Genomic DNA, 19532 nt, shown 5'->3' with positions numbered 1-19532 from the left:
GAAGTGGAGAGGATCTCAGGTGAGATTCTCTCTACTCTTTAGTCTGAAGTAGATGGATATTCTTCCAGATGGATGCACAATCATATTTCTCAGTTGCACAAACAATCTCAATTGTCTGCACAGCAGGAGCAGCTACACAAACAGCCTGACTGCTTTCACCTACATCTCGATAGCATCTGACCCAAACTATATCCTCTTATATCTCAGCTGCCCTGTACTTCCTACATTCAATAACCTGAAAGCAAGCTGACTACTTAAAGATACTGGTGTCAGCGTTTTCTTTATGTAAAATGTAAGTCTCTTCTAAGAACAACAAAGTCAGTCCTGGCTCAGCACTTTTGATCGTTAAACTACAACTGCATTTAGGCTGGTAATTTGCAGTGATTCTGTAAAGAAAATCTGCACAACACAAGAGTAAAATCTGCCTCCAAATTCTCCATAGGTGCAAGCAACAGAAGTATCTCTTCTCCTTATTCCAGTGAGGTGGTTTTTGTTTTCTTTTCAGTTAATTCTTTCAAGTACAGAAATCAGCATGAACAACATCTTGTATCTTCATTAGTGCCCCATAAATAAGACCTAGAATGTTTTCGTGCATACATTTCAAGTATTTGGCCTACTCATGTAATAACTGCACACAGCTCTTCCCAGGAAACAGCTCTGAATCATTGAATAAGACAGGAAGGAAAGGATCTCTGGATCTAATCCCTGCTCCAACCCCATACTACAGTATTTCAAGGAAGGTAAGGCCAGGATGGCAAAGCAGAACTTCATATTCATATTATCCCATGACTATGGGTCAAACGTTTCTTCCAGGACCTAGTCCACATCAGAGTAATCTTTATGATCTATGCAGATGCAAGGCATACTAGAATTTAATTTAGTAAAGTTAGGCATTGTGGTTTTGCTGTAGACATAGAGGCTGCATCTTGGCAAGAGTGGGCAACAGCATTTCCTCTCAGTTAATGGGCTGTGACAGGAGGCTTTTATCCCACCTGTAAGTACATTTTCTCACATATCACATAATGCCATCTTTACCCATAATCAGATTCACCTCTTCACTGCACCCTTTTATTCTGCTTTTACAGAAGGTAGTTGGTTAGGAGCAGGCAGAGGTTTTTGCAAAGGGAAGTGTAAAGACTTGCAAAACCCAGCACTTCCTTTATGACTGCCTAAGGCTGCAGTTCTGATTGCAGACAGAGTCTTTTTGCCAAATATGGCAATCTCAGGAGAACCAGAAGACAAATCAGGTGAGGCACAGCCAGGTTGTAGCTGTCGCAGCAGCCAGTTAAATGCAGAGCTGAATAATAAGTATATAAAAGGGGATCAGTGTGTAGGTTTGGACCATACCTTTTAAAGTCAAAAGAATTTTGTGCTGAGGTCACACTGCAAGACAATCTGTGGGCTGAGCCTACTAATTTCAACAAAACAGCAATTGTTTTGCAAGGATTTCACTTACTCGGACTGCAGATGTAAAAATTCAAGGCTACATCAAAAGACAGAGCCTAGTGGCATTAAAAAGATGCACAATGACTTTCTGTTAACTCAACCCCAAAACACGAACAGGAGTCTTTTGTAGTTTAACTCCACTGTTTTCAAGAAGTCAAGTTTGACCTCTTTTGCAAAGGCTCTGCAGTATGAAGTAACAAAAATGCTGAGCAATAATTGGGAAGTTAAAAGTATCAAATGTGTTTTCTTCCTGTGACTTAAAATACTGCTTATCTAGACTACAGGAAGAGAGGTCTGAAGTTCAGTTTTTTGTTTGGAAGTACAGTCCCCATCTCCCTTTGCCAAAAAGGGGAGTATACTCCAAAATCATCCTGTTGACAAGTGCCACTGATGTGATAGCACCATTCTCTGGTAATCACAACATACTCTCGATGCCTGTGTTTTGAGAAGGCTGAGTTTCTGCTCAATACCATGTGTGAATGCAGCTAGTTAGGACCTCTTTAGAACAGAAATCATCCTCATCACTGTGTCTGCATAGGTGAAGTCCCATTCTCAGCCGGCTTTTAATAAGAACACACAGTGGAAGGGTTGTCTGGTAAAAACAAACCTACCTCATTTTATGCAAGTTGAAAGTATATGGTACTTTAAATAAAATATTTTGGGGGTTGGAGGCTTTGTTTTTCACTCTGCAAACAAATACACATCTATCATTAGTTAACAAAATTATTCACCGTTGTTTTCAGAACCCTCTTGTGTCTTCTTCCTCTTTTCTATATACCAGTATGGTCTTGAATGTCCTTAAAAGGCTTCCTAGTGTATTCTCTCTTTCTTACTGGCTGAAATAGAATTGAGACACCTAACTAGCTCAGATAGAACATCTGAAAACACACATTAGGAAGTGATTTGTCATTTAAAGAATGCTGTAATCCTTTATGGACCAGGATTCTAGCCTGACTTTATGCACCACCTGTGAAACAGGCTATCAAAAGGCGTTAGCCTGTGACTTGGAGAATAATCTATGCAATTTACTGTTAGTACCTTGCAGCTTTAAGAGTATGTCTACCCTCCAGATTGCAGCCTATGTGGCAAAATGCCACTCAGCAGCAGCAGGAAACAGTTCAGATTAACAAGCATGGCAAATAAACCTACAGTTCATAGTCACCTTCGCTACAAATAGGCAAGAGTTGAGCAAAAGAGGGCAAAGCAGCAAAAAAACATCTTGTTTCAAAAGAAAACAAGATGGAGATAAGGAAGGCCATGTGGCTGATTGGAGATAAGGCCATGTGTCTGATTCTGACCTCGACAGTTAGAGGAAAGAGGTCATGAAGTCACCATATGTTTGTGAAGATGGTACTGGTCAGTCAGTCTGCCAATCAGTCTTAGTAAAAGGTCAGTTAGACCACAATCTCTAGTCTTGCATTAAAAGATCCTACAGACAGAAAGGGCTAAAGTATGAGACATAACCCCTAACAAAAACAACAAACACACACACACAAAGTCCCCTCATCTAATGGCACACGTGGAACACTCTACCCACAGAAACACTAGCCTTTATCAAAGAACAAAAAGCTAAGCTGAATCTAAACGCTTTGGTTTTCTTATCCTGCATGTTTCATTTTTCTCCTTAGGCACCAGCTGAAAATGCATTAATACTAACAGAAAGCAAACCATGACAGCAGACTTTTTCCAGGACCTGCTTATGCAGCCCAGGGACAGGGCTTCACCAGGAACAGAGCTTTGTCCTTATGGCCCATATTACGTTTCCAAAGTCAATGGGGCAGTGATAAAAATAATTTTATAGGGGAGCTTTAACTTCAGCCTATCAAGGAGGGAATCTGAGCACGCTTAGAGCAGCGCTGAAGCACTCAGCGGAGGCTGCACAGCTTTCTAGGCACACTGCGCCACCCTGTGGACAAACGCACCTCAAGCAGTTTCCCGTTGGGCTTTGCCCAACTTGGGCTCACACTACATGAACTCACCATTCACTTCCCTCAGCTTTCACTTGCTATGTCCTCATCCTGTTGATACAAACCGGTTCGCTTCCGTGCCTCTAATGGTAATCAGAACAAATCTGCAGGTTTTTTGAAGGGTTGAGCCAGCAGTATGCATGTGCAGCCCAGCCAGCCAACTGTGTGCTGGGCTCCATCAAGAGCAGTGTGGCCAGCAGGGCAAGGGAGGGGATTCGCCCCCTTTGCTCTGCTCTCTTCAGACCCCTGGAGCACTGTGAGCAGTTCTGGAGCCCCCAACGCAGGAAGGACATCAAACTGTTAGAGTGAGTACAGAGGAGGGCCACAAAGATGCTCAGAGGGCTGGAGCAGCTCTGCTGTGAGGACAGGCTACAAGAGTTTGGGCTCTTCAGCCTGGAGAAGAGAATGTTTTGATGAGACCTTGTAGTAGCCTTCCAGTATCTGAAGGGGGCCTACAGGAAGGCTGGGGAGGGACTATTGACAAGGTCTTGTAATGACAGTGTAATAGGTTTAAACTGAAAGAGGGGAGACTCAACTAGATGTTAGGAAAGGGTTCTTTGCAGTGAGGGTGGTGAGACACTGGCACAGGTTGCCCAGGGAGGTTGTGGCTGCTCCCTCCCTGGAGGTGTTCAAGGCCAGGCTGGACGAGGCCTTGAGCAACCTGTTCCAGTGGGAGGTGTCCCTGCCTATGGCAGGGGGCTGCAACTCGATGATCTTTGAGGCCTCTTCCAACCTAAACCTTTCTATAATTCTATACCTTGAAGATTTCACTTTTTAAAGGGTATTTTAACTTTATCAGGATTTTTAATTAGTGAAAAAGAACAAAAGAATAGGAGCTCCACCATGGCTCTTACCTATTTTGTTTCCTTTGCAAGTATAAAGGCTCATTGATGGTTTCTGTTGAAAACACATTGCTCTGGCTGTGAATAAAAACTAAATGCCAAACCAGCTGCCCTGGTATCTGCTGCAGGAATGCAAGCAACGCCAGCTTTGTTGCAATCTGCACACCTTGCCGCTGGCTGGAAGGAGGGGGGGAGCTTTGGCTGCAAGCAAACCACCCAGAGTCAGATGCACCATGGACGAACGGAGGCATCACTGCTAGGAAGGTAAGGCCCTGATGTATTTACTACAAGAACCAAACCTTTTGGCTGAAAGTGCAAGAGGAGCACTGTTGAAGCAATGCAACTCCGATGGCAAGTCAGTGAGCTGAAAACCGGCCAGTTCTGGGGTCGGTTTTACAACCACTGGGGCTGTTTTTTCTCCATCGATATCCACATCTCCGACTGAAGGCATGGCCGATCCCTAAGCACTGTGCCTGTGACCTCAGTCCTTGCAAAGCCCTTTTAGATCGCAGCCTGCAGACTGGCTTGGTTTTGCCTGCCACAGGATGGAAGTTGAATCTACTCATGGAGAAGCTCTTGTGGGAATTCACCAGAGCCGGGCTGTGTGCCTTGGAAGCTACGTGTGTGTGTGTATTACACACAGCCACACTCGTCTTTTTCCTTACCAAAAGTCACTCACGTACCTTTTTTTTTTGTCTCGAAAGCCACACGTGTATTTTTCCTTACTAAAAGCCAAGGGCTATTTCCAGCATAAATCAGGGCCAGCAGCTTCTTCTAGCACAGGCCCTTCAGGGACCTGCCCCGGCTCTTCAGAAAGCCCTTTCATCCCGAGCACTCGGGCACTTCGGCTGGCGCTTTAGGCAAGCGGTCCCAAGGAGCCGGGAGCCCTGGGGAACAAGGAGGGTGCCCTCAGGCAGTAAGGACCCCGCCACCCCTTCCCGCCTCCACAGCCAGCACTCAGCCGCTCCGACACCTCCCGCGCAGCGCCTCTCGTCACGCAGCCGGCAGCGTCGCTCCCTCCCCGCCCCTGGTTCCTGGTGGGAGGCCCTTACCCGCGCCCGCCCCCGCCGCGCTCCGCCCCAGCCGGGCGGCCTGCAGCCGCCGGGCGGCACCGGCTGCCACGGTGGTAAGAGTTCATGGGTCGATCCAGGCGGGCGGAGAGAGTGCCTTGCCGGTAAGCACAGAGGGGGGTGAGCTGTGTCGCTCCGCACCTGAGAAGGGGGCCCTTGGCTCACGCCCATCGGCAGGGCGGGGGGGACACCCGAGGGCTGTTGACACCCGGGTAGGGAGGGATGGACTACGCACACCGGGAAACAAACCGACAAAATGGCAAACCTCGAAGCCTTCTGCTGGCCCCGTCTCGGTCCCACCTTGAGGGCTGTGCGGGGAGAGCGGAGCGTGAGCCCCGCTGCTGAGGGCAGCCCCGCCAGGCGGCCCTGCCGGCCCTGGTGCGGCGGGAACGCTGCGTGTGCTTCCACGGGCCGAGGGAGAGCTTGAACGCCTTCCTCCAGCGGCTAAATTAATAATGTCTTCATGGTTTGTCTTCCAGGTTCCAGCCGTTGCTGTTAACCCTTTGCTGTTTACCCCATGACCGACATCGTCTGCCCAGGCAAACGAGGTTTGTGGACTTGTACCGCTCAGCGAAGCCTCAGTCCAACTCCCTGTGTACAGTTGTTTGTCAAAGTCAGCATCAGTTAATGACAGAAAGATCGATTTAGGCAAAACAAAGAGCCCCGAGGGTGCTGCAAGGCTGTGACCAGCTTGTCTGCAAAAAGACTGCTGTGGAGCTGGGAATCCTGGATCAAAAGTCCAGGTGCCAGAAAGAGTATGGAGTCTGTGGAAAGAAAACAGAAGATTGTTTCCACCTGCTCTTATCTCTTTCGTACTGTCACCGCAGGAGTGTGTCTGCCCCAGGTAGATGGGAAGGCCATTTATACTGGTGACTCATTGTGGTCAGGGGGCAGTTTGGATTCCAGGCCCTGCTGCAGCACTGCTAAGTCTGTGCTGTGCTCCACCCAGAGAGAAAGCCAGAGTGTGTGGCCTAGACACACTAAACGTTTAGTCTTTGTAATGCAGATGTATCCTGGGACAATGAGAGAAATCATAGCTGCACCATTACATGGGTCAAACAAACCCCAAACCAACCCAACTCACCCTGCCGGCCTTAATTCTGTACATACCAGCTCTCAGCAAGTTACTGACTTTGTATGAAGCTGTGTTTTTTGCTGAGTCTTGAGTGATATTTCTAAATGCTTTTGCTGCTGTCTTGCTTGGCGCCTTTTGGAATTAATTTTACATTGTGTCCTTAGAAAAAACTTTCTCGTGTCACCTTCAGAGACTTTACAGTGATGGGGTGTTAGTGCCACATATTATTGGCAGACATTAGCATCAGTCCATTAATGCATCAGAAAGATGAAGCATAATCTGTCATAAATAATCCATAATCAGGCTATTCCCTTCATGGTACTGATGTCTTCCAGCTGACAGACTCATGGTCACTTTGTACAAGCTAATTTAATCACTAAATCATATTGGTTTTTCCATTTGATAAGACTTAAATGAGGTTTGAATTGATGGACAGGGTGGTCTTAGCAAAGAGCTTCCAGAATGTCCTTTTTTAAAGCAGAGTTAGTGTTCATGAATGTTCTCCAAATTCATTAAGGCTCAGTGACAGCAGAATTAAGTAGTGGTTTTCTAAGAGTTTCCTAGAAGGTTGGTAATTTGCTCCTCCTGTCAGGCTTGCAGTGGTGAGTTTGTTTGATGTGTCTTTTCATGGCCATTGTGATACTTTTGTGTGTTTACTGGTTTTGTGGGTTTGGGTTTTTAATTCCTTTTCTGTTGTTTCAGGTTGATGAAAAGATGGGAAATGCAGAAAGCAACACCTACCGGAGTCACCTTTCCAGATTTCTTCCTGAGGAGCAGTCTGACATTGATGGAGTATTTGATACCTTATCAGGATTAAGTGGTTCAGCTGGAACAAAAAATGGCAAAGCTACAAAGAAAACTGTGACTCTAGCAGCACTACAGGCAAGAAAACCTGTTTATTCCTAATCTTTCAGGGATGTTAGAGCATGGAACATAATTCCAGACATTGTAGCCAGGTGGGGGTTGGTCTCTTCTCCCAGGCAACCAGCAACAGAACAAGGGCACACAGTCTCAAGTTGTGCCGGGGGAAGTACAGGCTGGATGTTAGGAGGAAGTTCTTCACAGAGAGAGTGATTGGCATTGGAATGGGCTGCCCAGGGAGGTGGTGGAGGCACCGGCCGTGGCGGTCTTCAAGAGAAGACTCGATGGGGCACTTAGTGCCATGTTCTAGTTGACTGGCTAGGGCTGGGGGATAGGTTGGACTGGATGATCTTGGAGGTCTCTTCCAACCTGGTTGATTCTATGATTCTAAGAAAGAAACTTGAAATGTGGCAACAGTAACATTTTAAGGATTGCTTGTGTCAATTTAATACCTAATGTTTTGGGGCGAGGTGGAGAGTTAACTTTTTCTTACAATTAACTGAAGTGGTGACTTTCAGCTTTGTATTTATCTCACAGATTGCACTGTTGGGGCAATTTGCAGCTTTCCTGATTCTGAATTAAGTTGTGATGCATGAATTATTTTTTTAACAGAAACCTGGAAATTGGGAAGAATATTCTTCCCCCTGGATCTGTAGTGTGTGGTTATTTACAGATTTTCTTGAGAAGCTGTCACAAAGTCAGTTTGAATTTAGTTATCTCTTTCTCCCTCAGTCGCTTCTCCCTCTCTAACCTTTTCACTTGGATTAAAAGGAGAGAATTCGATTTCACTTCATTAAGATGTGGCTCCCTGGTTTAGCTAATTAGCATACATTATACTTTCTGATTAACTTTGCATTCATTTTCTAATCAAGGGAGAAGAGGAAAATGATTTGTTGCAATAACTCGGTAACTTCACTTAGGCAGGAATCAAGTGGCCAAATGAATGTAGTATTAAAAGTGCATTTTTATGTGTGTTACACAGTTAATAGAATCAAATTGCAACTCAACGAAAGCAGGAGGTTATTTTAAGGTATTCAGCAATGCATCTGCATGCAGACCAGCTTTAACCTCCCTCCAGCCTGGCTGTTCACAAGCTGTCACCACTTCGGAAACTGTTGATGCTGCTCAGCTTTACAGCCTGTATTGGGTTTGTGTGACAGGGGTTTGGTAGCAGGGGAACCAGAGAGGTGGCTTCTGTGAGAAGCTTCTAGAAGCTAGCTTACTCCATGTCTGATAGAGCCAATACCAGTTGGCTTCAAGAGAGACCTGCTGCTGACCAAGGTCAAGTGCATCACTGATGGTGGTAGTGCCTCTGAAATAACATTTTAGAAGAGGAAGAAGTTACTCCACAAGAGTAATTGCAAACAGAGATAAGTGGGAGTATGTGAGAAAAACATCTTTACAAAGACCAAGTTCAGTGAAGAAGGAGGTTGCTGGATCAGATTCCCCTGCAGCTTGTGATGAAGACCATAATGAGGCAGGCTATGCACCTGCAGCCCTTGGAGGGTGACAGTGGAGAAGCTGTTTAGTCATCTACCTGTATGTATCCTCTGGTGGAACAAGTATCTACTTGAAGCCCGTGGAGGAGCCAGTGCTGGGGCAGGTGGATGCCTGAAGGAGGCTGTGACACCACGGAAAGCCTATGCTGGAGCAGGCTCCTGGTAGAACCTGTGAACTTGTGGAAAGAGGAGCTCATGCTGGAGCATGTTTGCTGTCAGGACTTGTGATGCCACAGGAAACCCATGGTGGAGTAGTCTGTTCCCAAAGCATTCCAGCTAACACTGGAGCAGTTAATGAAGAACTGTAGCCCATGGGCATGACTGACATTGGAGAAGTTGGTGGAGAACTGTCTTCTGTGGGGGGCACTCCCCACCAGAGCAGGGAAAAGTCTGAAGGGTCAATCCCTCAAGGAGAAAGGAGCACCAAGGACAACGTACGGTGAACTGACTGCAACATCTATTTCCCATTTCCCTGCATTGCTGGCAGGGAGAAGGTGGAGAATTTGGGGTGAGGGGAGTGTATTCTAAAATTTGAGGTTTGTTTCCCATATAGCAATGGCAAACCTGCCTTGCAGGCATCTGTGCTTGTGCCTGGATCGATGACATGGCAGATTTGATCCAGCAAGAGTCTGGCAACATAGGCAGGCCCCAACTGTAACCTTTGCATAATGTGTTTGGGCTCAGTTTGCTTTACTAGAAGGAAACTACATGGCTTCTGGACCAGAGCAGGCTGCACTGCATAGCTTGGAAAGCAGGTAGAGCAAGTATCTTTAGACACTGTCTTGAAGCCATTCAAAATGAGGATTTTAAGCTGTCAGAGGCATGAGTTCTTTAGGTGTTTGTTAAAGAGTTTGTTTTTACAGTCCTTTTTCACTCCCCAGGTCCCCTCATTGGAATAGCTATAAGCATAACAAAACAGTGCAACCAAGTTAGTGGTGGGTGGGAAAAGGTAGGGAGGAGGTAGATAGCACCACAGTGTGAAGTAAAAACCCTTGAGTAGAGTGTTATGTTTCATGCTGCTTGTCTCACTTTAGACTCAAGCAGCATTTTCAGAAAGCCTTTTAAAGGCAGCTGCACCCCCTGTGACCATCCCTGCTATTTGTGCTCCTCCTGAAATCAATGGGAATTTTACCACTGACGTCAACAGAACCAGAGTAGCTCTTGGCATATCGAATCTCACCCTGTATGCACATTAACATCAAAATGCAACAGCCCTGGTGGCTTCAACATGAGTAGTATTGAGCCAGCACAGAACGGTGCTGGAGAGCTTTGATGCAGGTGGAACTCCATTGACTTCAGCAGTCCCCATTGGGCTCCAGCTGTGCATGGGTGAGTCAAGTCGCATTCAGCGTGCTGGCACAGCGCTTTGTGCTGTGAGGACACTCTGTGATCATGTCCTGGTGTTTAAACTATGTAATTATCTTGAACACTGTGAAAGTGCCTTCAAGCCAGAGTCAGATCTTTCCTGCCATGTGGTGTACAATGGTGTATGCCAGTTAGATTTCAGTTTGGAGGGCCAGCCACTCAGTTTAGATGAGTAAGTTTTGATTTTAACTCTCCTTACATCTGGAGTGCCTTATAAAAACAAAATTACACCAGTTTTGTTCCATGCTGAATTGGATGTTGCTATTTAGAGGGAAACTTCTCAGCATTCTTTCTGTGTATGCATGTAGGGTTAAACATTCTGCCTGCATCACCCTGATGCCAAAACTAAGATGCAGACAAACCCCTGTGTTTTCTATCTTCAATTTTCTTAGTTATATGTTTTGATATCTGAGCTCCATTCTCCAAAGCACACTTAAACCACAGTGGACTGGTAGAGTTGTAAACCTTTGCAACAAAGCTATCATACAGAAATCCTTTGCTAGTACTCTGTTGACACTTGTCAGTGTGGGTTTTTTTTTTCCTTAAGTCCATGGCATTGTAGAAAAACAGTGTCAACTTAAATCACCAAATAGTATTAGAATGGAGATACTATGAAAATAGAGATTTCTTTTTTTTCCTTCTCAGAAAACAGTCCTGTACAAAGGTTTGTTGCTGACAGTAGATAGTTGGTATTGCTATCCTTCATTCATAGTGGTATATCTCAGCATGGATTAGCTGGAATCATTTACTCTTCATTTGTAGAATGAGTTCTTGGCTCTTTTTCTTGTTGCAGGCCTATACACGGGAGCCGTTACCAGAGCAAATGACTCTTCGGTTGTACAATGGAATGAAAAGTATTGACCTGGCTGGGAAATCCTCGGGGCTGGCTGAACAGATTGCTAAGGAGCAGTTTGTAGTTTTTATGTCAGACCTCTTAAAAGGGAATGCAGATGAGAAGATTACCATAATAATGAGAATGATCTCCAAGGTGGAAGGGCCTGTGAAAGGCAAACAAATCCAAGAGGTAAGCAAGTAGTTAAATGTGTGTTGGGGGATAGTAAGAGAACAGAGAGGGGTAGGTAATTTGAAGGTGACCTTTAGAGCACAAGAGTCAGAACAGAGATTCCTGACATATTTTTGTAACGTCTTTGTCACCAACTTGCTGATCCAGGACAAACGATGCAAGCAACCCAGTTTCTATGATGCAGCCTTTTCAGCTGTGAGCTTTTCCATGCTGACTTGCCTAAGCCCAGATCCAGATTTTGTGGAGCATACTGACTGTTTTGTCTGATGGGTCACAGGCTTACTCTGAAAGGTGTAGGGACTGGCTCTATTTGAAAGCCAGCAAGGGTTGTGTGGCTGGTACTTCTAGGAACCGAGCAAAATGCTTTCTAGAGCTATAGTTGTAGGATAGAATGTGAATAAAACAGGAAACTTGCAAGGTTAAGGAGTCAGATCTTATAGAATTACCTCACAGCTCCTACTGATGCAAAATGTGGATCTCCTCTTCCATCCCTCATTTTATAGAGGTACTTTGGTAAGTAATGCAAAATGTCTTGGAAATGGATACTTTTCAAGGCCTATGACAGTGCAGTAACATTTCTGTAGTTTCTGACTCCTGAGTTTCTGCCATTTGGATTGGAGCATCAGTATGAATTTTGTCATTCTGAAGTCCTTTGAGGCTTATGGCAGTTTTATGTAAGAAATGCCAAAATGGTAATGTTTTAACCTTTTAAGTTCACAGAGGATCTGATCACATCTGTAGTCCATGTACTGAACTACAGGAATGAACTGAAAGGCTGGAATTTGGAGAACACTAGGGATTCTGCCAGTGGAGTAAAGGCTCTGGCTTCTCAACTGCTCTCAGAACTGAAGCTGTCAGGTAAGCAGCACTGCTGTAGTATTCCCAAAATGACACAGAGCTCGTGCAATTACTGATCCCACAAGAACTTTTCTCTTCAAGCCACATCTTTGAATTGCAGTAGTGGGAGCAGTATTTCAAACCTATTGCTTTGTGAGTGACTTGGGAATTTGGTTTACCTTAGCATCTTTCCCTGCTTGATTCAGAAGAGGTTTGGTCTGAAGTCCCTGTTTAAGTGGACATGTAAAACTATTTGTCATGAAACATGTCTATTTTACAAATGCTTGACTTGCAAGTGATGGGCATTTAGATGCATGTGCCTCTATTTATGGCTGTTTGTCCTTTTACCAAGCAGAGTTTTATCTTTGTGCTGCTGTGTTCATACATTTTGTTGTCTTGTAAGAAACATCCCTTGAGTTGTAACTAGGGGTCATATTTCTTAATCTTGTCAGCCCAACCGTTGGGTGCCACAGACAAATGTTTCTCAGCTCTGTGGATGCAATCTGCTTAATGTAGTTGACACTTGACTCCTTTCATAAGTGGCTTTATGTCCATTGAAATAATCAAATATTGTGTTTAACACTTAAAAATCAAACTGGAAGGCTTACTACTGTTCCTGTGTGTCTTACTATTTAGACGGAACAAAACCTGTGGGTCCCCAGCTGATGGAGACAGATTTTGATCAAAGTGTCATTGAGGATTGGGTGTACAGAGTGCCACAGATCTCAATTTTCCTCAGTGCTGTTATTAGGCAAGGCCTCCACGTTCTGCATTCTCTCCCAGACCAAACCAAAGATATAGTCAACCTGGTTCCAAGCTGCAAAGGCATCAAAGGAAGAAGACTTGTCAGTCTCTTTGACATCCCATCCATCATCTACATCAACTCCCATCTGCCGACGGAGCTACAGCACAAGTGGCAGCTCTTATTTTCTTCCAGGCTTCATGGAGAAAGCTTTTCACAGCTCTGTGGGCATGTAGTGAAGAAAGGTCCCTGTGTAATGATCTTAAGGGACTTGGATGGTTATATCTTTGGTGGGTTTGCATCTCAGTCCTGGGAGGTGAAGCCACAGTTTCAAGGTAAAACTTGCTTTTCTTCTTCTGGGATCTTACAGCTCTGGTAAACATTGCCTAGTCCTTATAGGTGCAAGGATCTTGTCCACTTTAAGAATGCTGACATTTTAGTCTCACGACATGTTATATTTCTTACACTTCCAAGGGTCTTTTCCTGTGGCAAAAGTAACACTAATTTTGGAAAAATACAAAACACATATGGAATTCTTCTTGCTTTGTACCCAGTCAGGCACAGCACTGATTCATGTTTATAGTTTGATAAGACTTTTGAAGTTGCAGGACTTAACTGATGGCGGAACAAATTTTCTTTTCAGTGAAATCTAGCAACCTCTGCGTCTGCACAGGTTGAAAATACAGGGGAGGAATCAGAAACAAAATAAGGTGTCCAGCAGATGGCAGTCTTCCATCTCAGAACAGCTCAGCCAAACACGAGGTTAAGCCTCCTCTTGCCATTTGTGCACAGTCTTTTGTTTCCCTCTTAAAATCGAGCAGCAAAAAGGTCCTTTGGAAAAGCTGAACCTTTTGTTAGTTTGAAACCTCTGGGCAGAAGAGAGGGGTTTTTTTGTTACACTTTGGAAAGAACTTTCCTGGTGGCTTTCTGAGTAATCTGTCCCACTGGGAATCCTCACTTTTGCTATGTTCAAAACTCAGTTCCTGTGTTTAATTAGTATTTGATAATGACCACTTCAGTCAGTTAATATAACGTTATGTTGCACTGGTTACACATCATTTCCTCTTGTATATTTTCATGCTAGAATAACAGATGTAACACACTAGACAATTACATTATAGGTCCCTCTGAATACCAAACTGGGCATAATAGAACTTGTGCTCCAAATCAACTGATCTGTGTATCACTATAGTCAGATGTAAGGATGTCTGCACTTACATCAGTTTGTTAGGGGCAAGTGGTTGGCCAGTTTTCAGTGATACAATGCAAGCTCGTGACAAGTGTACCCTTACACAGTAATGCAACGTATCAGTCATGCCTCTGACTCTGCCCTTGGTCACAGCCATATAATCACATTGATTCCTGTGACCCTGCACAGAGTTAACTGAGACTAAACAATAGCTCTAAATCTTGGTCAGAGACAAGTGTTGGCTTTCTGAGATTGCATTTGTTGACTTTGATTTATTCAGCTGCATTTCTTCAGTATTTTTCTCCTGTCCTATTTGTAGGCAAGTTATTACTTGTCCAGTTGTCTAACCTCAGATGCTTTTCTGTTTCCAGGTGACAACAGGTGCTTTCTGTTTTCTGTTTTGCCCTCTCTTGCTGTGTACACATGCACAGGGTACAATGACCACTACATGTATTTGAACCATGGCCAACAAACAATGCCAAATGGACTTGTAAGTATTAAGAAATGACAGTTTGGAAATTGGATTCATGGTTTCTGCTTCTGTTACTTTGAGCAGATTTATGTCACTTGTTATTCTCTGAGGAAGTTTTCATCCCTTCTCTGTGCTATTGGTGTCACTGTTCTAAGTAGGAGCTGGCTTTTTTTTTTTTTTTTGTGTTGAAGCATCAGTTAAAAGTGTGAATCAGTAAAAAGTAGGGTAATGATGGAGAACTGCTTACACTACTGCTAGAGTCTCTACTTTTTTTACAGTTGATATGTGTAATGAAGTACTGAATCAGCTAAGAATTAATCTCTTTGGCCCATGTAGGTGGACTTTAAGTAGGTTAGATTTATTTGGGTTCTGGAAGTAAATCTTTTTGCCAAGTTTGGTTATAACTGAAGCCCTTTAAGCAGCCCTCCCTGTGGTCTGGAGGAACTGACTACTTGTATCCACATCACTGAAGCAGCACAAACTAGCTGTACATTGAGCATTGAGAGTCCTTCCCCTGGCTCTTCTCACTGTCACTCTAACTGCTTTTGAAGTTACAGAAATGTAAGCTCAACAGAATTAGGGTGCAAGAGTTGCCTGGAGGCTCTACTGTTGTGTAATTACTGTGGCAGAAGCTCCGTTTAGTCAAGTTCAGGAGTAAGCTCTCCAGACGCAGCTGATTTTCTAACAGAGCTACAAACATCCCCTGCTTGGGGATGTACCTTGGAGTTTTTTCCCATTATGTGCCCATCACTTTGGCAGTTGCAGCAGTCTGGAGTAAATTTGCTCTACAGGAAGCAAACAAGATCAGATTACATTACTTGCTTCTGTAGATACTTTCTGAAGTGGAAAAGGGGCAGGAGAAGTGAAGGGTTTGTGTTTGTTTTTTTTTCCCCTTCTAAACTGTTTAAATTTGACCTCTTAGTCAATCAAGAAAAGACACTGAGCTAAGCTTGTGGCACAAGACAGAGCTGAAGTGCTTGTGGATACTGGCATTCTGTAAAACAAGGAGGGCAGTGCCACTCAGGTAAATCTTTTTGATTCAGGAATACTGCTACAGAAGCCCAACTTCACTCAGAATCCTCTTTTTAAGCTATCCATAGAAGCTTGGCATAAACCAGCAATTTATACTCTAGGTTTCGTAGCTCAGCCAGTCTACTTTTCACACATGCAGTGTTTTTAGCGTGCTGCTTTGGTTCACAGGGCATGGGTGGACAGCATGGCTACTTTGGGCTCTGGATAGACAGCGACTATGGGAAGGGACACAGTAAAGCAAAACCTCGATGTACCACCTACAACAGTCCCCAGCTGTCAGCCAAAGAGGACTTTACGCTGGATGTCGTGGAAGTTTGGGCAGTGGGAGACCAGCCTGAGAGCACAGGGGTAGGTGAACCTGTCAAACTGCATCCCAGTTGGGATGGGAGATGCAAGTGCAAAACTTGGAGCTTCCTGATGAAACACTCTCTCCATTGCCATCTTTTCTTAAAGTATCCCTGTGGTGCCATGTGCTTTGTAGCAAGCAAATGGCAAAACAGTAGTGGAATTATTGAGGGTGCCAAGAATAAAGAGTATCAGGAGGCATAAGGTGATCGAGTTAGAAGAGCTGTACTTCATTGTGAATTTCAGAGGGCCTTTCTCATACTGGGGAATGGTCTCCAGGGAGAATCTACTAGGAGAGGTTCAATAAAATCCAGTGTTTGTAGAACAGAAAACAAGCACTGGAAGCTCACAAATAAAGCCTTATCTTTGCAGCTCAGGAAGAGAACCCAAAAAAATTCATCAGTAGCTTTAAATTTACCATTGTTTTACAACAAATTTTACGTGAATAGATATATGTTACTCTTACTGCACTTGGTGTGTTTCTGGGAGTGAGTAGGAGACATTTTTCTAGTCTCTCTCAACTTTCTGACCACTTTGGTGTTGTTTTAGGTTACATTTTATTTTTCATACTAAATTCATGTGTCCTGCCTGTTGACTGGACACACATCTCTAAATAGAAGCAGAACTGCTGAATTGTACTTGAATAGCTTTAGGACAAAGTTCCCATCTGCACTTCAAGCTGAGGTCACATTAGCCAGGATGTCCTGGCTGGCTTCTAACCTGCATAAACTTGAAATAGCTGCTTATCATAGGAAAAGTTTGGGACTATTTTGTGTAACTGCAGCAATAAAAATCATTTGATGTGTCCCAGCGAATCTTGCAAGCTTTACTGAGAAAGGTACCTGTGCAACAAGTTTGCAAGCCAGGTTACTTGGGGACCTTTGTCTCTTTCTTGCAGCCTGATAGGGATTCTTTCATTCACAACATTTTAAACTGACTCTCTTTTGTTTTGAAGGCTAAAGGTAAGAGTATCTTGGATGTAGATCCAGAGGCTCGGGCTTTTTTGGAAATGACTGGGAAGTGTCGTCAGAGCGAAGGTCTGCGAGAACCCGTTGAAGAGGATGATGATGATGATGATAAAGAATCACAGTAAAGAGAAAATCCCCCTTTTTTTTAAGCTCCTGAATGCTAATGTTCCTTGAACAGGATATTTGCCCACTCTGACATCTACCTGATTATCTGGGACAAAACCTAAGCCTCATACTTATGCAATATTTAAGTCCATCCAATACTACCTGAAAGGTTTTGTCTGGGGAGGGCAGCAAAATTCAGTAGGTGCTTAATCATTTGACATTTCTAAGTTCCAGTTCAGTATGAATTCATCACCATGCCTGATAGATCCTGCCTGCATACAGAATTAAAAACAAAGGAGTTACTGACAGTAACTTACTGACCTGGAGAGTTGGTACCCATCTCTATAAAGACTGCTCATGACACTGATTAAGGTTCTTATACATCAGCTGCATACTTATTTGCATGAATGGAATTAGTCAGTGAAGCTTGCAGATTGTAAAGATATCTTACAGAGGTAAAGATAGAATAATCCATGTGGTTCCATAGGAAGGATGCTATTAATTTGCAGTGGTCCAGTTAAAGCATGAAATTTTATGTTCTCTGGGCTGCAAGATGTACAGAAAGCTATGTATGCAGCATCCAGTTTTGTAGTACTGCACTACACTTAAGTAAAATGCACTAAAGAGGTTTCTGTAGAAATTTCCCTGTTACTGGAAATCATTCAGCCATGTTAGTCCTAAGAATGTGCCATACCTCCAGCAGAAATTCCATAGGGAAGCTACCTTCTTTTGTAGCCTCACCTGAGAATGAAGTAGAAGATCAGATTGTAAAAGGGATTAAGCAAGAAACATCCAAAAAGCATCCACAGTTCATGGAGAATACTATCTCAGGTACCATGTTAAAAAACAACAATTAGGATTCTGTTTGTAACATTAAAAGTCTGCTATGCATTTTACTTCCACATAGAATCATAGAATGGTTTGGGTTGGAAGGGTCCTGTAAAGTTCAGACATCTCAACATCTCCAGAAAGCATTTGTCAGCAATGGATTTCACTGTGATGTAAACATCTCTCAATCACTTCTATGCAGCTGTGATCAAACTGCAAAGCTTAACACTCCTGCTGAGTCATCTTCATTCTTATGGGCCAGTGAAAGCCACTTCTTTCCCCATGAAATCCATCCACTACTGTGCAACAGATCCCGTTAGCCTTCTGCTTTGCTCCTATTAGTCACATAGATACCAGAATCTCACTGCAGTGTCTGGCAAAAGCTGACAGCTGAAGCTTGGCACTTCAGCTCTCTGCACTGACAGCTCCCTACCTTTTCCTTGAGAGTCTTGCTGAGTATCTGAGTCTAGAAACACTGTAGACTGACTACAGGAAGAGAAGTGCTGGTAAAGCAGGTCTTTTCCACTCTTCTAATTCAATATAAAAGGATAGGTCTAAATTAAGAGTCTCATTCAGGTACTTTTCAGTAACATTTTAAAACAGATTTTATTAATAAAAATCATTTTGATGTAAATAAATAAAATCTCATTTTATGCACAATAGATTTTTCTGTACAAGTCTGAAACTCATTTTGTCTGAGTCTGGCAGAACGTTCTGGACATTATAAAAATATACCTGCTCTTAGTTTGAATCAGGAGCCACTCTGCATGTTTCTGTAGACAGCTCCAACAGCTTAGGTGGAACAAGTAGAAGGAACAAACTGGCGTAAGGAGGGCTGCTGGTACAGGATCACTGAAACAGCCTCAGAAACGATGTGCGGCACTGGATAATGGTGCCTTTGAGCTAGCCAATGTCACAGCTCCAAGCCAAGTACATCTTCAGAAGAAGTCTGTCTCAGATGTGACATCTCTTTGTGTGCTTGGGTGGACAGCAGCGTTTCTCACAGAGTTTGACAAGCTCAGAGACAATGAAAACTGAGGAAGCCAATCCGGTGAGAAACAGCAGGTCTGCAGAGAGGGGACAGAGCGAAGGTGAATGCAGGACAGCTGGGTGTTGTGCTGGGCAGGAGCTCCCACCTAAGGGCTTCCTGCTTTGCATATTTATGCTAGTGTAACTCCATAGGTGGGTGGCTATGCTTTGCTAGCTATAGAATTACAGAAGTGACTGTGGTAGAGCAGGAAGAGGTCAGTTAGTACTGCCTCCAGTTCTGGGCTCTCTAGTTCAAGAGAGAGAGTCCAAAAGAGGGTAATGAAGGTGCTGAGGGGACTGAAGCATCTCTAAGGAGGAATGGTCAAGAGACCTGAGGGTGTTTAGCCTGCAGAAGACTTGAGATCTCAATGCTGATCAGTATCTAAAGGGCTGGGAGCCAGAGGATAGGGCCAGACTCTTCAGTCGTACTCAGTGACAGAATAAGGGGCAGCAGGCACAAATGGGAACCCAGAAAGTTCCATCCAACAGCAGGCTGCCCAGGGAGGTTGTGGAGTCTCCTCTGGAGATTCCAAACCTACCTGGACATTGTAATCCTGGGAAGCTTCCTCTGGGTGACCCCACTTTAGCAGGGGGGGGTGGACTAGATCATCTCCAAAGGTCTCTTCCAATCCCTACCATGCTAAGGTTCCATATGAAACCTGTAGGTTAATCATTTGTGATCACTGAACCCTGCTTCTAACATGCCTAGTGCAGATGCAAAGTGATGTACTATGGCAGAGCTTGCTTAGGCTGATTCAAATGGTAAAATATACATTGCACTTCAGCTGGGAAACAATCACCCTGCCCTTTCAAAATGGAATGACTGCATCATGATC

General features: G+C 44.0%; 2 protein-coding genes across 3 annotated transcripts in view; one reads left to right on the top strand and one right to left on the bottom strand.

Moving 5' to 3' along the window:
* The first annotated feature begins 5339 nt into the window (after positions 1 to 5339).
* Positions 5340 to 18331, top strand: MEAK7 (MTOR associated protein, eak-7 homolog). The gene is made up of 9 exons (XM_064160042.1): positions 5340 to 5429; positions 5805 to 5873; positions 7103 to 7282; positions 10919 to 11149; positions 11863 to 12007; positions 12623 to 13063; positions 14289 to 14407; positions 15590 to 15769; positions 16722 to 18331. Exons 3-9 carry the CDS (start codon positions 7115 to 7117, stop codon positions 16857 to 16859), a joined length of 1422 nt encoding a protein of 473 aa, XP_064016112.1. The 5' UTR covers positions 5340 to 5429; positions 5805 to 5873; positions 7103 to 7114; the 3' UTR covers positions 16860 to 18331.
* The window catches only part of ATP2C2 (ATPase secretory pathway Ca2+ transporting 2), a 31205-nt gene continuing 29920 nt past the window's right edge, over positions 18248 to 19532 (bottom strand). For both annotated transcript variants that reach the window (XM_064160040.1, XM_064160041.1), the window contains one exon: positions 18248 to 18734. In XM_064160040.1, coding sequence (XP_064016110.1) covers positions 18622 to 18734 — 113 coding nt within the window. In that variant the 3' untranslated portion in view covers positions 18248 to 18621. The remainder of the gene's footprint in view (positions 18735 to 19532) is intronic.

This window comes from Pogoniulus pusillus, chromosome 20, assembly GCF_015220805.1.
Source record: "Pogoniulus pusillus isolate bPogPus1 chromosome 20, bPogPus1.pri, whole genome shotgun sequence".
In the NCBI taxonomy this organism is placed as follows: Eukaryota; Metazoa; Chordata; class Aves; order Piciformes; family Lybiidae; genus Pogoniulus; species Pogoniulus pusillus.
This window is presented reverse-complemented; position numbering and strand designations above follow the sequence as displayed.

Bases quoted from the DNA above. Each gene is read 5' to 3' on its own strand.
- MEAK7 (XM_064160042.1), top strand. From the start codon at position 7,115: ATGGGAAATGCAGAAAGCAACACCTACCGGAGTCACCTTTCCAGATTT. The intron at 12,008-12,622 runs GTAAGCAGCACT...CTTACTATTTAG, and splicing joins CTCAGAACTGAAGCTGTCAG to ACGGAACAAAACCTGTGGGT. The intron at 14,408-15,589 runs GTAAGTATTAAG...TTTGGTTCACAG, and splicing joins AAACAATGCCAAATGGACTT to GGCATGGGTGGACAGCATGG.